Source organism: Nematostella vectensis, chromosome 6, assembly GCF_932526225.1.
Source record: "Nematostella vectensis chromosome 6, jaNemVect1.1, whole genome shotgun sequence".
Taxonomy (NCBI): Eukaryota; Metazoa; Cnidaria; class Anthozoa; order Actiniaria; family Edwardsiidae; genus Nematostella; species Nematostella vectensis.
In genome coordinates this window covers 10,923,835-10,943,158 of record NC_064039.1, presented here as the reverse complement: position 1 = coordinate 10,943,158, position 19,324 = coordinate 10,923,835, and the positions used below count along the sequence as shown (strand labels likewise).

At 38.6% G+C, this 19,324-nt stretch overlaps 2 protein-coding genes across 5 annotated transcripts; one reads left to right on the top strand and one right to left on the bottom strand.

The window, feature by feature from the left end:
* Positions 1–575: 575 nt before the first annotated feature.
* LOC5503784 (formin-binding protein 4) lies at positions 576–14,484 on the bottom strand. 4 transcript variants are annotated; one of them, XM_048729014.1, is made up of 19 exons: positions 14,265–14,479; positions 12,381–12,534; positions 11,941–11,991; positions 11,501–11,548; positions 11,270–11,334; positions 10,653–10,767; positions 9,997–10,212; positions 9,475–9,735; positions 9,238–9,384; positions 8,604–8,653; positions 8,135–8,239; positions 5,990–6,123; positions 4,703–4,923; positions 4,296–4,391; positions 3,912–3,966; positions 3,768–3,842; positions 3,058–3,232; positions 2,028–2,221; positions 576–1,106 (listed from the first exon to the last, which is right to left on the bottom strand). In XM_048729014.1, the coding sequence occupies exons 2-19, from the start codon at positions 12,478–12,480 to the stop codon at positions 1,025–1,027; spliced, it is 2,190 nt and encodes a 729-aa protein (XP_048584971.1). In that variant the 5' UTR covers positions 12,481–12,534; positions 14,265–14,479; the 3' UTR covers positions 576–1,024. The 4 variants fall into 4 exon arrangements, with proteins under 4 accessions (XP_048584971.1, XP_032227907.1, XP_032227906.1 ...); XM_032372016.2 differs by having other exon boundaries at positions 3,768–3,966; positions 12,381–12,518; positions 14,265–14,484; XM_032372015.2 differs by having other exon boundaries at positions 3,768–3,966; positions 14,273–14,483.
* Positions 14,485–15,122: 638 nt separating this feature from the next.
* Positions 15,123–19,032, top strand: LOC5503776 (calumenin-B). Its single transcript, XM_001624688.3, has 6 exons — positions 15,123–15,461; positions 15,749–15,993; positions 16,331–16,552; positions 17,389–17,501; positions 17,848–17,937; positions 18,433–19,032. Exons 1-6 carry the CDS (start codon positions 15,238–15,240, stop codon positions 18,535–18,537), a joined length of 999 nt encoding a protein of 332 aa, XP_001624738.1. The 5' UTR covers positions 15,123–15,237; the 3' UTR covers positions 18,538–19,032.
* Positions 19,033–19,324: the final 292 nt, after the last annotated feature.

The following is a 19,324-nucleotide window of genomic DNA, read 5'->3' as shown; positions in this document are numbered from 1 at the left end:
GATATACTTATAGTGGAAAAGGTAGACCATACACCCAGACGTGCGCTGAATTTTCATATGGCAGCTTGAAGCTTCAGCTTGGGCTGGACAATTCGGCCCCGGATCGCCATCGAACTGTGCAACACAAATGTATCATAGGTACCCGCGCATCAATAAGGAGGAACAATAACTAGGTTCCAATCCACGCAGCTCGCTGTAACGTAGAGAAAGAAATGTCGAGGTCTATTTGAACACCTTGGGTCTCTTGGTAGACTCGGTAGTTTCTTGGTGTTACGGAGCACCAGCTCCAAAACACAATAGAACAAAAGCCAAAAACAAAGACTTTAGAACGAGACAATGAAATAGAGTACAAAGGCCTTGAGCACCAAAAACAAAGCTCTCCGTAACACCAAGGAATACCTGAGACGGTAGTCTGTTTTATAGCAATGATGCCATCATAAACAAGATAATAAATTAGATAAAATAAAACACCCACCCCTAGATGTAGTAGTAAAGTTGAACGATCCCATGCACATGCTGGCGCCAGCCCTGCAAATAAATATGTGCGAAGACAAGAGCGTGCAAATAAATGCCCATTTAGCATGTAACCACATTTATTACTTTTCATCATTTTCTTACAAGAAAAATATAGGAGCGAAAACTCAACGTAAGTCAAGGTAGCACACAGATATATATATCACTACGGGCGTGGGCTATATGGGGAGATATCTGCGTCTATGTTTAGGGAGCCGATTTGGGGGGGGGGGGGGGGTAACATTTTTTGGGCTGTCATTAGAGGGGAAGGGGGGGTTTGCAATTTTTTAGGCGCCCGGTCTAGGGGGGTTCACAATCTTTGGGCTTGGATTTGAGGGGGGGGGGGGATTTTTTGAGCCCAGGGTTTTGCAAAATTGCCGCCCCACCCCAGTAATTAATGACCGCTCCCTTAGACAGACTTGTGGTAAGTCTATCGCGTTTTATTGACTGAATGAACTAAACTATCTACATCGCGGGGCGGGTCGGGCAGTTAAACTGTGGTGTGTGTGGGTTACGTCGGATCTTTCTTCTTTAACCTTTCACGCCAATCACCTTTCACTTCTGCGAAGTTGGGATTGAATGCGGCCTGACCACTGAGGAGAGAAATAGAAAAAAAAAACATTCTCAAAAAAAGCCTACTTGTAGGCGTTGGAGTCTTATTTCGTAGAGAAAACCCGGAGTTCGTGATTTGGCTGCCATTAGCTCGACCCGCTTCTCAAAATTCTCAAAAACAGCCTATTTGTAGGCGTTGGAGTCTTATTTCGTAGAGAAAACCCGGATTCGTGATCTGGCTGCCATTAGCTCGTCCCGCTCCTCAACATCCAAAATGGTGGCCAAGATAGCGAAGTCCGGGTTTTATCTCGCCAGATAAAATATAGGCTACTAAAATAACCTAATTGTGAAAGGATAATAAACATAAAAATAATGGTTGATCGATAAATAAATGAAACTGAACAATAACACAGAAAATAAATAAAAAATGAACCATCATTACCTTACTAGCTGATTTCTCTTCCATTACTCGACCATGTGTTCTATAACGCCTTCATTACCCCACTAAACAATTTCTCTTCCACTCCTCGATCATGCATTCCATCACCCGTCATTACCTTACCTGCTGATTTCTCTTCCACCTTTTCTATCATGTGTTCTATAACCCCACCATAACCTTACTAGCTGATTTCTCTTCCATTACTCAACCATGTGTTCTATAACCCCATCATTACCTTACTAGCTAATTTCTCTTCCATCTTTTCTATCATGTGTTCTATAACCCCATCATTACCCCACTAACCAATTTCTCTTCCACTCCATGATCATGCATTCCATCACCCGTCATTACCTTACCTGCTGATTTTTCTTTCACTCCTCGATCATGTGTTCTATAACCCCATCATTACCTTACTAGCTGATTTCTCTTCCACTCCTCGATCATGCATTCCATCACCCGTCATTACCTTACCTGCTGATTTTTCTTTCACTCCTCGATCATGTGTTCCATCACCCGGCATTACCTTACTAGCTGATTTCTCTTCCATTCCTCGATCATTCGTTCGTTCATGTCACTCATATCCTCTTCCTCCTCACTGCTGGTCAGTTCCGGTTCCTCTTCTTGTGCAACTTGTTGCTTGATCGTCTGCCATTTCTGGACCAGGCTGGACACTTTCTTCAGCTTGGAGGACTTCATGCTGGTGCCAACCTTGGGGGCCTGGTACAAACATACATGTAGTAGACATTAGCCCGCGTAACAAGTATTCCGTGTGTTTTAGCTGAAAATTTGAAGCAACGAGTCCGTTAACTAAGAAATGAAACGATCACTGGAAAATACGGAATTTTTTTTTTGCGCTTAATTTTTAGCGCTTTCAAACTCACGAACAATTGCTACGCAGGCAATCATAGGAAGGTATAATGGGGAAAAGCTTTACACGACTCCAAGAAGAAGAACGTGAGTAGGGTTAACAGGCAATCAAGCATTACTCATAGTACGTTTTCATTGTACATCTATGGAGGTTTTACTATAACGCTTGTATTCAGTAAGATATCAGATTAAAAGAAACAAAGAAATTAATCTAGGAGGTGATACATTCAGAGGTGTTGGGTGGGAGGTGAGAATTGATTTGGAGATAGTAAGAGATGGATAAAATTGTCTAGTTGGCGAGGCAGAGGGGAAAGAGGAGTAAGAGAAAGAATTGCAAAACGGCCGAAAAAAAAAAGAGAAGTAAACGACAGCAGAGGGTGATTGTCTGGATGGGATAGAAGATGGGCGTTAGATATTGAAGTTTCGAGTGCGACTTGAAGGAATTTTTAAAGAAGAGAAAAGATCCGGTAATGAGCAGAAAAATTAGTCAAACACGAGTGAAAATCGGTCATACATAAGAGAAACTCAAATGAGAATCGGTCTAACACAAGCTAAACACAAGAGAGAATCTGTCAAACACAGACACGAAGAACATCTATAAGTTAAGTTCCATTGAGCTTGCTCTTGCACTTATTTCCAGTGAGACTCGGAAAATTATGTGCATTGCGCTGGTGTGATATACCCACCTTTGCTTTCTTTTTCTTCTTGGGCTTACTGATCATCGTCGTGGCGGGGAGAGGGGACGAGGTACCGCTAACTACTCCTGGTGGCTCACTTGGCGGCAGGGGAGGTGGGCTTGCCGAACAACTATCAAGATCTGAGTAATCTATCAAGCTGCGACCAGACGTTACTGATGGGGTCCTACAAAACGGGACAGTTTAGCTACTTTATTTCTACTGCAATAATCTAATAAATGGCTCCTATCTGAAGAACGCCACCTATCTAATAAGCCTCCCCCCTCCTCCCCCCCACTGGGTGAGACTTCCTTAATGTCAAGAAAAGCTTGCCACGGACTGTAATTAGATACCTCCTGCACTGGGGTTTATTTTATTGTTATAGTTTGAAGCCCCTCTAATACATGCCTCCTATCTATTGAACGCACCTCCTCAGCTCATCGAAGTCTAATATACACCCCCTGCGTTTATTAGATCATTTACGGTATATCCTTTTCTTGATAATTGTTGTTAAATCGGGCTCCCCACCCAAAAGCTACATACTATATATAGATATGAGCAGGTATATGGGTTATTTATTGACATGTACAGTATTTGAGTGATATTTTGTATTGCTGACACGTGCTGCAATAAAGGCTAGGGCCTGCTGTTTTATTTAACTATTGATTACTTGATTGTTTTAATTTTGTTTGTACACCCCCTTATGGATTACTGAACATTACCTTGCAATCCTTAGTGCCATTTCATCCCCAGGGGGTGGTGGAGGGCACTCTTCAGGTGGTTCAGGGGGAGGTGGTGGGGGCTTCGGATCCTCGCTAGGGGGGAGGGGAGGGGGGATGTCCACACCCGGGGGTGGGGGAGGTGGTTCCTCGGATGGAGTGACTGCGGGTGCGACGGCAGGTATAGGAACCTGGTAATGAGCTGAAGACCACAAACAAAAATGTCATGTCAAACCATGAGACAAAGTACAGAGGGCAGAAAACAAAACTGCACTCAGAGAATGTGGTGATACACATGATGAGGCACATCATATAGTTTACAGGAAGCTGGTACTGTAGTGCAGACAGGAAACAAAACCATCAACTCAAGTCAAACAATGTAATGACACACGTTATGATCAGGCACATATAGCTTACAGGAAAGACCAGAGACAATGTAATGCTAAGAAACATAATGTACCTAGTACTGGCTGATAATCAGAATCATTTAAGCATTTAAAGTATTTCATGATCTAGGGAGGATATCTTTACCTGTCGTGTGTCCAAGAGGCAAGCTAGACATTGCCACGGTCACCATAGGTAGTTGCATGGGTACAGGCGCATACATGGAACTTGGCATCACAGCAGCTAAAGTGGATTAGGAAAATAAACGAGTGAACATCAAGCAAATAGGCCCCAGGTTCAATAGAGGCTAGAAACCTATCATCATTGGTTCAAATGACCAAAGCCATCAAGCCCAGTTTGAACAAGTTCAAACTCCACAGTAGTCTATGATAATTAAAGTTGATGTGCTTTCAAAAGGACCTGGAAATTGCAACTATCATCAAGAATCATAATCATTTAAAAATATAGCCTTAACTATAAAAATCCAGTATTGTACGTTAAACAATGTTTCTAGTTTTTGAATCAGACTGACATTATGAAGACATATTCCTCACATGCATTTGGCCAAGGTTGCGCCACCGGTGCAGCGGCTGGTGTGATAGCTGTCATAGTTGCTTGAGTTGGCATCCCCATGGTAACAGCTGCTATGGTCTCCACTGCTGTAGAGAAAGATGGAGCACCATCTGTACTGGTTTCTGGTTCTGCATCATCAGTAGGAAATTCCCATTGGGATTTCTTGGTTTCCAGGTTTGTATAAAAGTACTGCTTGTATTTCCTGAAAGACATAAATCAGACAAAGCACCAAATGAGTGTCATGTCCAGAGATGGCCTTCGCAAAGTGAAAAGGCCCTTTATAATTAACACAAGCTTCACTATCTGCAATAATTATTTTTCAGTTACATTTGGATGACAGTTTAACTGACTGTGACCATATAAAAAATTGTTTCTACTAAACTATATTTCACTATATGCATAGCAAAATAGCATTTTTGTACAAACAATCCTTTTACGTCACATTCAATGAATTCATGGATTTTAAGATAAAGAATAACTATTATCATACCCGCAGACTCCCAGCCTTGCCATGATAGACACTCGCACTGACCTTCATCTGTCCTTTGTTCTTGTTGGAGAAGAAGGGTGTTCTCTTTCCTCTTGATCACAGGGTTTAACTCTTCCAAACCGCAATATTTGATGGTATCCAATAGTGTGTGTTTTGAGTGGAGCCGTCACAATTTACATGTTACTCATTGTGCGAACAAGACACACACTAACGCTACTGGGCAACACACAGCTACATACAGACATGTGAAAGTAAGTACATACATGTTACACTAACATTACCACCACTGCACAACACACAACTAAGAACAGACATCCCACAGCAGTGAGCAAAGACACAACAGTATCATTGACAAACATGACATGAAGTTTGGCTAAGGTGCAGGAGAGACACTGCACAGCTTAACACATAACACTGCACACATTAGAGTACACCACACAGCACGGCACACATTAGAGTACACCACACAGCACGGCACACTGCACACATTAGAGTACACCACACAGCACGGCACACATTAGAGTACACCACACAGCACGGCACACTGCACACATTAGAGTACACCACACAGCACGGCACATGACACTGCACACATTAGAGTACACCACACAGCACGGCACATAACACAGTCCAGACCACCTGGCTCCACTCAAATGGTCATCAGCACATTATAGCAAGTAATGTTTGCATCAGTTAGTCCTTTGCAAAGTCTCTTCTATGTCCAGCCACTGTGGCAGTGATATTACCCCCCCTGGCAAAATATACGATGATACAGTACCTGTCCCAGTGGCAACTCCAGCCAGGGGGGGAAGCTGACTCTTCATATTCCTTTATGTGTTCTTCTGCTTCTTGTAGTTTCTTTACTAAATAACCACTGTCCAGTGCACCCTCGCGCCAATCACGGATCCGACACTGAGATAAAAACATATATTTTTTTCAGGTTATCTGTGTTAATAATTGTAATTGTAATATTTCATTCAGCAGTATACTCAAAAAGGCTGATTAAGGGGACTCGAAAGAAATTCCAAGCTAACCCAAGAGCATCTAGGCCAAGTTGCCTTTTTTGCTGTAACTTGTAACTTGTTTTTGCTGTAACATTTCAGATATCATACTTGGACCAAATAACAGCCTATCCTTCTGTAATAGCTGTGATTTTTCATAGTCTTGGTATTTTTAATAATATTGCGATCAAAGTAAACTCCATATCAGCGCTTCTAGGGCCTCCCCCCAAAAATTGTGCAGGTATTTTTGCACGTTACTTTGTCAATCTTCTTCATCAAACTTGGTGGACATTTCTTAAAAACAATAGCAAAATCGTAGGACGCACTTCTGCGTTTCACACTAGCTTTCTTTAATTGCAGAGTAAAAATATCTTGCAAATTAATTATACAAATTCAAATGTCTTTACAATCTTCTACAAAAGACCCGAACATGAACTTTATTGACTAAAAGTCATCTAAGAACCTATAATACGTGAAGCATCAGGTCAACCGCCTGTAGTAAAAAGTCTGTTTCTGAGAGGGAGGGGAGTAGTCAAACTTTCTGTTCTGATAATTTACCACGTGGCAATTCATCAAGCTTGCAAAAATTCTTATGTCTAATAAAAACAACAACAATTAACATGCAAGGCTCTAAACATAACTTTATTTTAATTATTTACATTTAGGAATCATGAGGCAGGGTGAAAAAGAATATACTTTTTAATTTCTTCACAATCTCGCGAAGTTAACTAACATCACACGGACATGCCCTGTCTTTGACACACCTGACTTTTCCTGCCAAGTAAGAGGTGATTGCCTCTTTTCCACAATCACTGTATAATTCCTTAAGAATTGAAAATGTAAGACCAATCAAATTAGCATTCTCTTATTAGAGTGGAATATTTGTCTATTCCCCCTCCCTCTTTCCCACAATAGCGGAGACTTTACACCCCCTTTCAAATAAGTGAATTTCATGCCGTGGCATTAGCATTTATCAACAAAGATGGCTTTGAAGCAATGCCTGAACTCAAAGTCGTACCAAATACTCAAATGTCTATTTCGCAAGAAAGAATAAACATTTTGTCTGCTATCTCGACTGAACCAAGTAATAGCATGGTGGTATATGTCTATGGATGATTGAGGGCCAAGTAGGAAAACTAGTCGCCTAAATCGAACCCTCAAATAGTGGTGTTTACACTTCGCTATCTTCATATTAGGCGAAGGTTTGGGCAAGTCTTGGAAATGTAAAAATCCTCTGGTTTGCTTTTTACTACAGACAATCGAACTGATGCTTCACATATTATAGGTTCTTAGATTACTTTTAGTCAATAAAGTTCAAGTTCGGGTCTTTTGTAGAAGATTGTAAAGACATTTGAATTTGTATAATTAATTGCGAGACATTTTACTCTGCACTTAAAGAAAACAATGAAACGCAGAAATGCGTCCTACGATTTTGCTCTTGTTTTTTAGGAAATGTCCACCAAGTGTGTTGAAGAAGACTGACAAAGTAACGTGCAAAAATGCCTGCACAATTTTTTTTTTAGGCCTAAGAAGCGCTAATAGCGAGTTTACTTTGATCGCAATATTATTAAAATTACCAAGACTATTAAAAATCGAATAAGTCGCAGCTATTACAGAAGGATAGGCTATTACTTGGTCCAAGTAATGATATCTGGAACGTGCGCATTGTGCGAGTTACAGCAAAAAAAGGCATCTTGGCCTAGACGCGCTTGGGCTTACTTGGAATTTCTTTCGAGTCTCCTTAAACTACATATTGTTGTTATTGTTATCATTATCATAATAATGCTGATGATGATGAGATTTTCTAATACCATTAAAGATGACGATTGTTAATGTTGTATCACCATTAAAAATGTTAAAGAATTGCTGGCAGACTTTGATAACTCTGCAATATTCCTTATATAATAAATACATAGCTGTACCTCCATTTCAACCAAAAGAACGTGCAGGTTTGATATTCCACTCGCTGCGATGTGAAGGAAGTGCAACTTGTTTTGAATCAGAGATGATATGGCAATAACCTTATCCTAGAAAAACATAAAAAATCCTATTATTAACTACAAGTTATCGAGAAATACTGCAGTTGTCAGGGTTCAAAATAATTCTTTTAAATCTGCTAGATTTTGCCGGCTTTGTGGATTTTGGTGAAAAAAAGCATACTCAAAATATGAGAGGAGAATACAGAAAAAAAGAGCTGGCAATGACCAGAAAACAGCCGGCTATTGCTGGCAGCCGGCCGCTATTTTGCACCCTGGTTGAACAACATACCACAAACAAACCAATACACAATTCACCAAGGGAAATTGTGTTGATTATTGTCTTTATTTCAGTGTTAAAACAGAAATACCGCAGTTGTACAACATCTAGGAAATCAAATTATCAGATTCATACCATGAATGCCTCCTCTTCTGCTTCTGAGTACTGGTGAACTTGCCTTGCAACTAAATTCAGGAGACACAAGGATAACTGAACATTCAAAGAGAGTATAACGGCAAATGCAAAATTATAAACAAAAAAAAACTATTTGCGTTTTTCATTTTGCTACTCACATTTTGATACAGATGTTTATTCTTACATTTTAGACTTAAAAAAATGACACTACAATCATCTCCAACGATTTTATCAAAAAACGTTAAAAATTGTGAAAGCAGTGTTTCTATTGGTAGTTTCTTTGAGGAAGTGACTGATAAATTAGAGCGGATGGCCTATAAAATAGCTCTGACTCTAATACAGAAGATTCTTTTGTCTCTTAATTAACAGTTTAGGTTTCCGTCTGCCCTCCAGAAGTAAACTGGTGACAATGTGGCTTTAACTACTAAAATGACCATTCCATATGGATAGGGTCTACATAAAAATACAGATCAAATTCAGATCCCTACACTTTAATAAATTTGACTAAATACAGAAATAAAATTAACACTTAAATTTGGTTATTCTTGATATTGTAAAAATTTGGAACCAGATATTCAGAACCCTATTTGATAAATAAACAAATAATATATTTTGTATAAATAAAAGCACAAACCCAAAGGAGTAATATCAGCTGTTTTCACATCAGGGGGTGTTGCTGCACGTTCGAATGCTTCTGGCGGGAGAAGCGGAGCTGTACTTTCCCCTCTATCCTCCTCAGTGTCTGACATCTCCATGTCTTTTGTTCCTTTCTCATACGTATCTAATCCACAAAAAAAAACAGTTAGTACACCCAACTGTTCTCAACATTTGTTAGTGTCTTGGGCCGCATTCTCATGTCACATTCTGTTACCTTCTAAGAGCTGAGCAGCAAAGTCATCATCGTCAGTGTCTCCAAGGCGTGGCTTCTTTTGGGGGGGATCATCACCTGCTTCGCCATCATCATCCTTTTCATCATCAACATTATCATCAGCTGCTTTGATGCTGCTCTGCTCATCATCTAGTTCCGTGTTGATGTCATCAAGGACTTGATAGCCATCAACAGAGTCTTCACTCTTCTTGTCATCATAATCATTATCACCATCACCTGGTATTCCAGTTACTTCAGGTATACCTGAAAGTTCAAAACAAAATTAAATGATACCACTTGTCAACTTGAGTACTGCCAATACATTTTACATCCACAGAAGGGGTCAGATCCGTTGGCTGTTAAAAAGTAATTGAGATATTTTCAATCAAATATCACAGATAAAGTATCAGACATTAATTGCTGATGGTTACTAGTTTCTTGTTGATAAACCATTGTATTTTTAAATTTAAATAATAGTGACATACTTTAGAGGCTGTTCAGCAACTTACTGCCAGCCTACAGTACCTGCACTATGATCTGTCTCGACAGCATTTGATTCTTCTGGTGCTATTACATCTTCACTCTCGTTGTCTACTCTTGGGGCTTCTACCTCGGTACCATTGGTATCAAGAAATTCGAACCCTGGTGGCATTTCCCACTGAACCTCATTTGTCTCCTGATTCCAGTAATAGTAGCAATTGCTTGCCTCATCCCGGCATGCCTGCCAGGGGTAATTAGGGTCTATAAACAAACAACGGAGTTATTTAACAATATCATGCATAATTGCAATGGCTGAGTTAGCATTCAATACATCATGCTATCCAGCAGTATCATGTTTGATAAAAGCCAGAGGGTTAACAGCACTGCAGCAGACTGTTGAGTTATGGTATTTACCAAATGAACAAAGTTTGAAATATGTAAGGTGTATGTGATAAAGTCTAGTAAATTTAAACCGAACATCAGCTGAATTAAACTAGATAAGGGATTTTTAGGGGCTAAATTTGATTTATTTTTAATTTGATTACTTTAACTACCCACTAATTTGAACTGTCTTTCTCCCAGGGATGGGTTAAGGGGTTTCCACTGTATAAGAACTTACACCATTAGATTGTTTGATACACACACTTTGGTGGGATACTCTCTTGAGGAAGCAATTTTTACAAATAAGGTGCAGCAATTACCTTCCTCCATGGGCTCCTCATCATGCTCCTTATCGTTGTCCTGCTCTTGTTGGAAGTTACCACCATTTCCTGGCTTGCTGGTCACTGGATCTTCACTCTCCATTGATCTTATCTCCTACGTGGCCAGACAAAAATGAGAAAATTACACATCCCTGCTGCCTTTATAGAACTAAGCCATGGTCATTAAGTCACATATCTTATTCTGCTTAATTTAATGTATTGAATTCGTGATTTTCACAACGTCAAGAAATTCAAGAACTTAAAGACTGGCAAAAAATGTCTGCAAACTTTAATCTCACAAAATTTAATCGATATAGAAATATTGATTAAAAAGATTGAAGGTTCTATTGAAATATCTTAGTATAAGAACATGTAAAAGCTCAGGAACAAGAAAATTTTACAATCACTGTAGACAACATCTTGGTTTTGTCTCATTTGTTGGTTAATGTCAATTTTTTGAAAAAGTTAAAAAAAGTCACTTGAACTTCAAATTCGTAAAATTTAAACCCCTGCAAACACAAACTTTCTATGCGAACGCAAAATTAAAAACTCACGAAAAGTGTTAAGAAAATTTCCTCAAAAATACTGATGGGTGGAAATGAAGAGGAATAAGGTACCTTGAAGAAGTCCTCCAGCTGGGCATCAATTTCTTTAGCAGGAGGTTGGCTTTTCTCTTCCATGTCTGCAAAAAATGGTCATTTGTTAATCACTGTTGAAAAGTATAAGTATCCATGAAAAAGAAAAGTGTCAGAAGTGCTTTGAAAATCTTAAAAAAGAACAAATTAGAATTAATTACAGTTTTCTTATTATGTTACAGATGATCAGTCGGCAATGAAGTATTTTATTACCTTGTTCTTCATCACTGTGGTCGGCATACGCACCAAGCAGTCCAATGCCTAGAGACAAATAATCAGCATATTAGATAACAGTTCAATTAGACTGCAGTATCCCTAACACCTTCGAGACTCCCTCATGGCTTTATATCTAGTTAGTTACATTCTTCTTTTCACTTGACCTTTCTAGTTTGCATATTGTGTTGTTTTTTGTATGTATATTTTTTTTCAAATGTTCCCATTCTTTTAAAAGCAATTACATGGACATTATTGCTTGTTTGATCTAGATTTGATTTGTATCTATAACTATAATTATCTCAATAACCATGTTAATTGTCTCCAATAAAATGGTATAGTAACCACCAATCCCCACACCTTCTGTGCTGTTTATGTAGAGCACACAATATTAATATTTCCCGTGCAAAAGAATCTAACATGAACTGTTGTAAACATACCAGTTATATTAGTAGGGTTAATATCAACTTGTGAACTCTGCTCGGCTGAAGCTAGATCAAGAAAACAAAACAAAAATTAAAGGAAACAATTTTTAAATTCAGAAATTGAGCAAAAAACAAATCTGCCATGTCTGGTACTTTTTTTAGAAACATGAAAGAAATGTTGGGAAAACATCGGCACATGTCATGGTCACTTTGAGTCTTTGTTATTTTTCTCTTACTTCCTCAATTGTTTAGAAACAAGTATTATACATACATTGGAAATATGCTAACAAAAGATGGGTGTCTACAAACTACATGCACAAGGAAAGCTCTCAGCATTTAAGATATGAAAAGTGTTTTTTTTTAATAAGCTTTTATTCTTAGAAGTAGATTCATAGAGAAGGTATTGCATTTTTCTCTTGATTATAATATAGTGTAATATTCTCTGCAAATCCTACCTTGGGAGACTTCTCTACGGGAGACAGAGCCAATTTGGAGCACTGCTTTCCTCCGGCCAGCCTGTTGAACCAGCTGACGCTCTTTGGATCGCTTACCCATCAGTGGCGAGGTTATGCTTTAATACTCACATAATAGAACTAGGGAGAACAATCACTGTGGAACAATTAACATACTCAATCCAAGGGTAGGGGTATGCCACAATAGAGAAGTAAGAACATAATCAATTTTGACAACATAAAGCTTGAAATAATGGCCAAATACCCCAAAAAATATCAGCAAAAGAACGACAGAGCTGAAAAACGCAAGACTAGTTCCAGTACCGCGCGGTTAAACCAGCCTTTTTGTTTTGAAATGGCGGCGTTTTACCGGCAAACTGTCACATTTTGGCGAATGCTAAGAAAACTAGATCAAACCTAAGGCTAAAATTTTCTACATGACTCCCTCATTATCAAACAAATCTGTCATCTTTTGTACAGTATGGTTTTAATGCTGTACAGTAAGTCAAAACGGCGACCGAAGTCAGCCTTTCGTACCTTTACTCGAACGATTCAACACTGAAATTTTGTTTGTTTTCGCCAAAACATGCGCATGCACATAGGTTATATAGCACTGTCCAAAAGAACTAGTTTAGGAAAATAACTAGTTCAACTTTAGCCCTAGAAACCATGTTTAGACAAAACGTAGGACATACTTCAATAGATAATTATAAGCTTAAGAGTGTTGGGACTTTTCTCTGAGGGCCATTGCTACGAAAACTTCAAGACGTTATAAATCTGCCAAACATTTGGGAAATGGAATGAATGGCATCATTGTTTATGAATCTCTAAATTTGATGAGGTCATCAGGTGATGACGTCATCACATGATGTCACAACAGAAAAATTATATAATCTTAGCTGTTGAAGTATCTGCAATGATAAATGTAGCTTTATAACATTATTCAGGAGGGTGCCTACAAAGTTACGAATGCGTCTTCGATTCTTCTAAATAATAAAATTTTCATACAATTTAAAGTTTTTTTTCCACTCTTATCTAAATAATTTCTTTAATTTTTAATATATCGGAAAATCGATATGTAGTTTTGTAGACGGCAACCAGGTGAATAGGTGAAAATCGTGATTAGTTTGCTCTTCTCAAAGATTATAGAGTTGGAAACGCAAACCAGAAGTAGAATTATCCACGCATCACAATTGAGTATTGCTATAAAGCCTGGTTACAAATGGAAATGTTGCGAAAGAATTTTTTTATCAAAATATCGAATATTCTCTTGCTTTTTACTCTGAAATATGCAAATTAGCAATTTCAGGTCACTAAGTAGGTGCCCTAGGTGAAAGATCATGCTCGCCTATTTTTGTTTTACAGTATTTGCTGTTTTAATACGTTTTTCTCACCAGTTTCGGCATTTTTTTTTAAAGCAAAGGAATATCGCGCACACATAAATTGTTTTCCCAATATTCGATTTTCCTGCCCAAAAGTGTGAATTCCCCGGATGATCATGTGTGCGCCCAACAACTAAATCGCCAAGTACATAACAAGAAATATCCCAACACCCATACACTAATAAAGTAAGCTTAAACATAACTCATACCTAAGTTACTAATCAATATTAACAATAATTTCTAAAGCCTTTATACTTTACTTTTAAATTAAATTGCTGTTAAATTAAGTCATGGTAATTTTTTGACGTGCTTGAATTGGCTTATGGTCAAAAGGTAAAGAAACAGGTCTGTGTTTAGGCGGATTGGGGAAATGGCGCGACAAACGACAAAATGTACGACACATGATGGAACAATATTTCGAATATGAAAAGGTTTTTGGTATCTTATATCGCCCATTTTCTCCCTTTCTTTTGTTACTTTACATTCATTACAAAGTAGTACTCACATATTTACCAAAAGGACAGGGACCCTGCACAAAACAGTCTGTTTTTCGTTTTTCTCCGTGCAGCACTGATTTCAACTCTTTTACTGGCTAATTGTTCAGCGGTATCGCACTATAAAACACACAGGAAGCCCAATGCAAAGGGCTGACTTTAGTTCTGCTAGATAAAAACTGCTACACGTCATATCCGTACATAATATATAGATACGACACTCTTCCACAGTTACTATAAATCAAATAAATTTTAGACTAGAAGTTTCTAATAGAAAGTGAATGCTCGGAGGACGGGACGAACATGTTTCAGTAGAGGGGTTCTCGAAAAAGACCGCTGATCAGCATGAAATCAAAATACAAATCAGCCGACTGGGAAGCCTGTGGTGTGGACACGAAAAATCGCATCCGCTATACGAAACTCGCGCATGCGCTAAAAAGACCGCTGGTCTGCATGAAATAAAAATACAAATCAACCGACTGGGAAGGCTGTGGTGTGGACACGAAAAATCATATGCGATATCAAGATTAGACTTGCTCTCCGGTCGCTGCGCTCCCTCCGAGCAAATATACGGACAACCAATAAATGAAAACCGTATATTGAAAATATTTTTTTATTATTTCATAAACAGTTTCCTTTTGTGCGAAGAAAGACCCTGTGTTTTGCTGGAATGAAGGTTTTTCTCAAAGAAAATTTCCTTCGAATAATCCAGTCACCCACGTGTATAAACCATTCCAATGCACGCAAACGAAGAATCTCCCCAAAAATGTGCAACGTGGCATGACAGTATTCTTGACCAATCACAACACATAGGTAGGGCCATGTGACTAAATTCAACCAATCGAAGGCTCACACGGTTGTTATGCTGGTACCCCTAGGGAAAGTGTGCTGAAGTTGCGTTCATACTAAGCGGGCGCCGGTTGACAAATCAACCGTGTTGTTTCATTATTTATTATTCATAAACACAGTTGGCATTGTTTTAAAATGAACAAGGATATTATCGTCCTACTATGCATTTGTGCAGTAGCGTTAGCAAGACCACAAGATAAGAAAAAGACTCGAGTTTTCGACGGGAAAGTTTCGGAAGAGGAGCATTTCCGTGGCACTGAACAAGAACACAACACAGAATATGATCATGAGGCATTTCTTGGGGACGAGAAGAAAACATTCGATCAGCTATCCCCAGAGGAGTCAAAGGAGAGATTAGGGTAATAAAGATATGAATGTGTACTTGATACGATATACTATACTATATCATTCGTTGTTTGTTTTTGTCTCCAGCTGCCACTCTACTCGACATTTCATATAAAGATTAAAATATATAGAAATTCTTTTCCTTCAAAAAGAACTGCAGTTATCTTGAATTATTTTCCTTAAAAAAACATAAATGATCACAATTTCTTTGTAATTGCCTGTCAATTATAATTATCAAGTTTATCAATCACTATGACAACCAATCTGCTAAGCAAAATCTCATTCCAATTCCTTTTCACAGTAAACTAGTGGATAAAATTGATGTTGACCATGATGGTAAAGTCACAGAAGAAGAACTAAAACAATGGATAAAGAAATCTGCCAAAAGATATGTCTATGAGGATGTTGATCGCCAGTGGGACCATCTAAAAAAGATAGAGCATGCGAAGATAAAGATGGATGACTTAGTAGATGGCAAGAGAGTTGACATGGCCGCACCTATTGGATGGGAAGAGTACAAGAATAATACTTATGGATTTATCAAAGGTAATAACATCATGATGCTATAAAACATTGGCCACACAGATCAGCTTCCCTTTCCAAGTTGCTATAGCCATTAACCTTTCTTCTATAGCCCTAACCCATTTACAACCAACTCAAATACCACCATCACTTGGGCCATACCTCAAGGCTGTGTAGGGGGTTTAGTTACCCTTTTAGCAGGCCATTTTGTTCTTTAAACTTATGCTAAGTTTCCTTCCATTAGAGCAGACTTTCTATTTTAATTCTTGTTTGATTGCGTGGTTCATCTGTGATTCTAGTCCTGCAGTCCTGTTGATATTTTTTCAAATAAACTGATCGTTTCAATTTGTTTATATTCCAGAGGATGACAAATCAGAATATAATTATGATAACATGATCAAGCGAGATAGACGTCGATGGGAGAAAGCAGATATCAACAGGGACGACAAGCTTTCTAAAGAAGAATACACAGCCTTTCTGCATCCTGAGGAATATGAGTACATGAAAGATGTGGTTGTTGAGGAGACATTGGATGATATTGATAAGAATAAAGATGGATATGTCTCTCTTGAGGAGTACCTAGGTATGCTTCTTACAATTTTATTGCATAAGATAGGATGATGTATATCGGATGTTGTATATTGGATGATGTATATCTCATGCCCGTAGCCAAGGGGGGTTCGGGGGTTACGAAAAACAACCTCACTGGACTGAAAGGTCTACTTCAATGAAAGAAAACTGAGTACCACTGCGAGTTAGGGCGAGTTATCTAAGAGAAAATGGTCCGCTAAATGGGTAAACGAACCCCCCCGCTCAAAATCCTGGCTACAGGCCTGTATCCGATGATGTATAGGTTTTGCATCTCACAGGCTGTTCAGGCCTACTATCCCCAGAATTGTGATAACTACACTCAGGTGGGAGCTAGGATTGGCTGAGGGGGAATGCACAGTCATAGGTATCATATAAAAGAATTGTATTAGAAGATTCCCTAATAAGAAATGAGCCACTTTTTGGCTTTCAAGGGAGGGGGCAGGGGAGGGGGATGCAAGCCTGTACCCCTATGTACATGCTCTGATAGCATATACAAAGGCATAATGCCCATGTAAACTACCCCTTAGTGAATATTCCTAATAATGATTATAAAGAGGTGAATATCAAGACTAAAGACAAAATCTCCAATTTTCTCAATGTATACCTTTTACCCAGTGGACACATACCTAAGACAAAAGGACACCTTTTATACACTGTTAATTGTCTGACAATTCAGGTGTTCACATTATTCAAGGTGCTTCTGTTCAGTTTCTTTTAAAGGGGACTTTAATAACAGGGAACCAGAAAGTGGCATTCCCAGCTCTGATTTTACTTTGGGGTGCTCAAAATGTTGTTTGTGTTTGTTTAATGTCACATGTTGTTTACCAGGTGATCTTTACCCGGAAAGTGAAAAGGAAGATGAAGAGCCAGATTGGGTGAAGACAGAGAGGGAGCAGTTCCTTACAGTCAGAGACAAGAACAGGGACGGCAAGATGGACAAGGTACAGTAGAAGTCATGCTAACACTTGCAATTTTCCCTTGCTTGGCCTTTGCATTGTAAGAGTTTCTAGTTTTGTAACAAGTGTTAATATTTTTACAGGGATGTAGGCACATGCACCACCCCCCCATATTTTAAAAAATTATAATGAAATGACCAGTACCGGTGTTTCTGTATCGTGCCCCCCCCCCCCAATAATTTCGAGGCCTGCTACGGCAATTTTTAAAATATTTTATATGTATTCATTGGATTATGGTAGTTTGCAAGTGTCAATGAGTCTTAGAACTAAAAATCTGATAAGGTTATAATTAATTTTCCCTTTAGTAACACCTCATTCTTTCTATTTCTAGGATGAAGTGAGGGATTGGATAGTTCCAGCTGATTTTGATCATGTTGGTGCCGAGGTCACCCATCTTATCAATGAGGCTGATGTTAACAAGGTGAATCTTGGCTTTTTCCTTAGAATGAGACATGTTTGAGACAGTATTACAGTAAAACAGCCAAATTTCTTGTTGTGTCACCTCTGTGATTTTAAGATCCTTGTCCCATCTTGGAATAGTGTATAGTCAATCAAACTTTGGGGGCAGGTCTATGCAAATTGTACACTGACAATACCATGCATAAATTTGTATTGGCAACCTTACCCAAGGTTTGATGGCACACTATTTCTAAATTTTGAAATTGCTGAGGTCCCTAACAATAAATTTGGCTGTAAGGTCAAACGTATATTATCTATGAGTCATATTCAATCTGCAAATGCATGCAAATAAGATGAAACAATTGATTTGATTCATTTGCATTTTTGAATATGGCTTGAATGCAGCTCATGGATGATACAATGTTTCAACTTAGCCCAAGAGACTTCCTGTTGATCTATTTTATCTATATTAACCATTTCGGATAAACTAACTTATTGATGTTGTGTTCTATTATAGGATGGATACCTAACTAAAAGTGAAATAATTGATAAGCATGAAGTGTTTGCTGGAAGCCAAGCCACAGACTTTGGTGATGCCCTGACTCGGCATGATGAATTCTAGAGACAAATTCTAAGATGACATATATTCTATATAATGAGGCTAACTCTCATTTACCCCCCCCCCCCCCCCAATCCTTTGAACTGTCCTCTTTCTATCTTGTTATGCGCTCTACTCTTATATTATATTTTGCTATAATTTATAAAAGAAGAGTTGTTTTGCCTTATCTGCACTGTTGTATGTATGTAAGTTAGTAATCAACAGTTTCTCAAAAAGAATTTTTGATAGACGATAGAACAGTGCAGACTGTGGCAGCACAGTCTCGAAAGACAAACAAACAGAAGTTGAAAAACATTGTTTGGCAGACTAGAATTATATGGCTTTCAAAATATTTTTTTGGAATTGGTGCATTTCCCTAAGACCATACCCCATGTTAGGCTTTTTTTGTAAGACCTTTTTATAGCTATTTTATAGCTCATGGAAATTTAGCTATTTACAACCTGATGATATAGAGAATAGAGTTTATAAGAAAATTAAAAATAAAAGCATTTTATGACATTTACGTCTCCAGCAAATCTTTACACACCACCTCGTTTTTCTAGCACGCACTTTATTTGTGTATTATTTGCAACATTTACTTATTGCGGTATCTTTAGTTGCGGTCATACACGCACGCACCGTGCTTTTGGACACAACACGATGACGTGTGGGTCAGGTTATTAGTGTGAAGTCGCACATAAACACCAGGCACGCAGCCAAAGGTGTGCGCAGGGGGCGTGCCCAGTCTTTTATTTCTGACGGAATGCCAAATCCTTGGCAGCAGCGAGGCCGCGCGCTCGCTTTTTCTTCT

Excerpts from the sequence above, each read along its gene's own strand:
- LOC5503784 (XM_032372016.2), bottom strand. The coding sequence starts at position 12,480 with ATGGGTAAGCGATCCAAAGAGCGTCAGCTGGTTCAACAGGCTGGCCGG. Across the intron at positions 10,768-11,269 it reads AGCTGGAGGACTTCTTCAAG|GAGATAAGATCAATGGAGAG; the intron begins GTACCTTATTCC and ends CTGGCCACGTAG. Across the intron at positions 4,924-5,989 it reads TGGAGTTGCCACTGGGACAG|GAAATACAAGCAGTACTTTT; the intron begins GTACTGTATCAT and ends TATGTCTTTCAG.
- LOC5503776 (XM_001624688.3), top strand. The coding sequence starts at position 15,238 with ATGAACAAGGATATTATCGTCCTACTATGCATTTGTGCAGTAGCGTTA. Across the intron at positions 15,462-15,748 it reads GAGTCAAAGGAGAGATTAGG|TAAACTAGTGGATAAAATTG; the intron begins GTAATAAAGATA and ends TCCTTTTCACAG. Across the intron at positions 17,502-17,847 it reads GGGACGGCAAGATGGACAAG|GATGAAGTGAGGGATTGGAT; the intron begins GTACAGTAGAAG and ends TTCTATTTCTAG.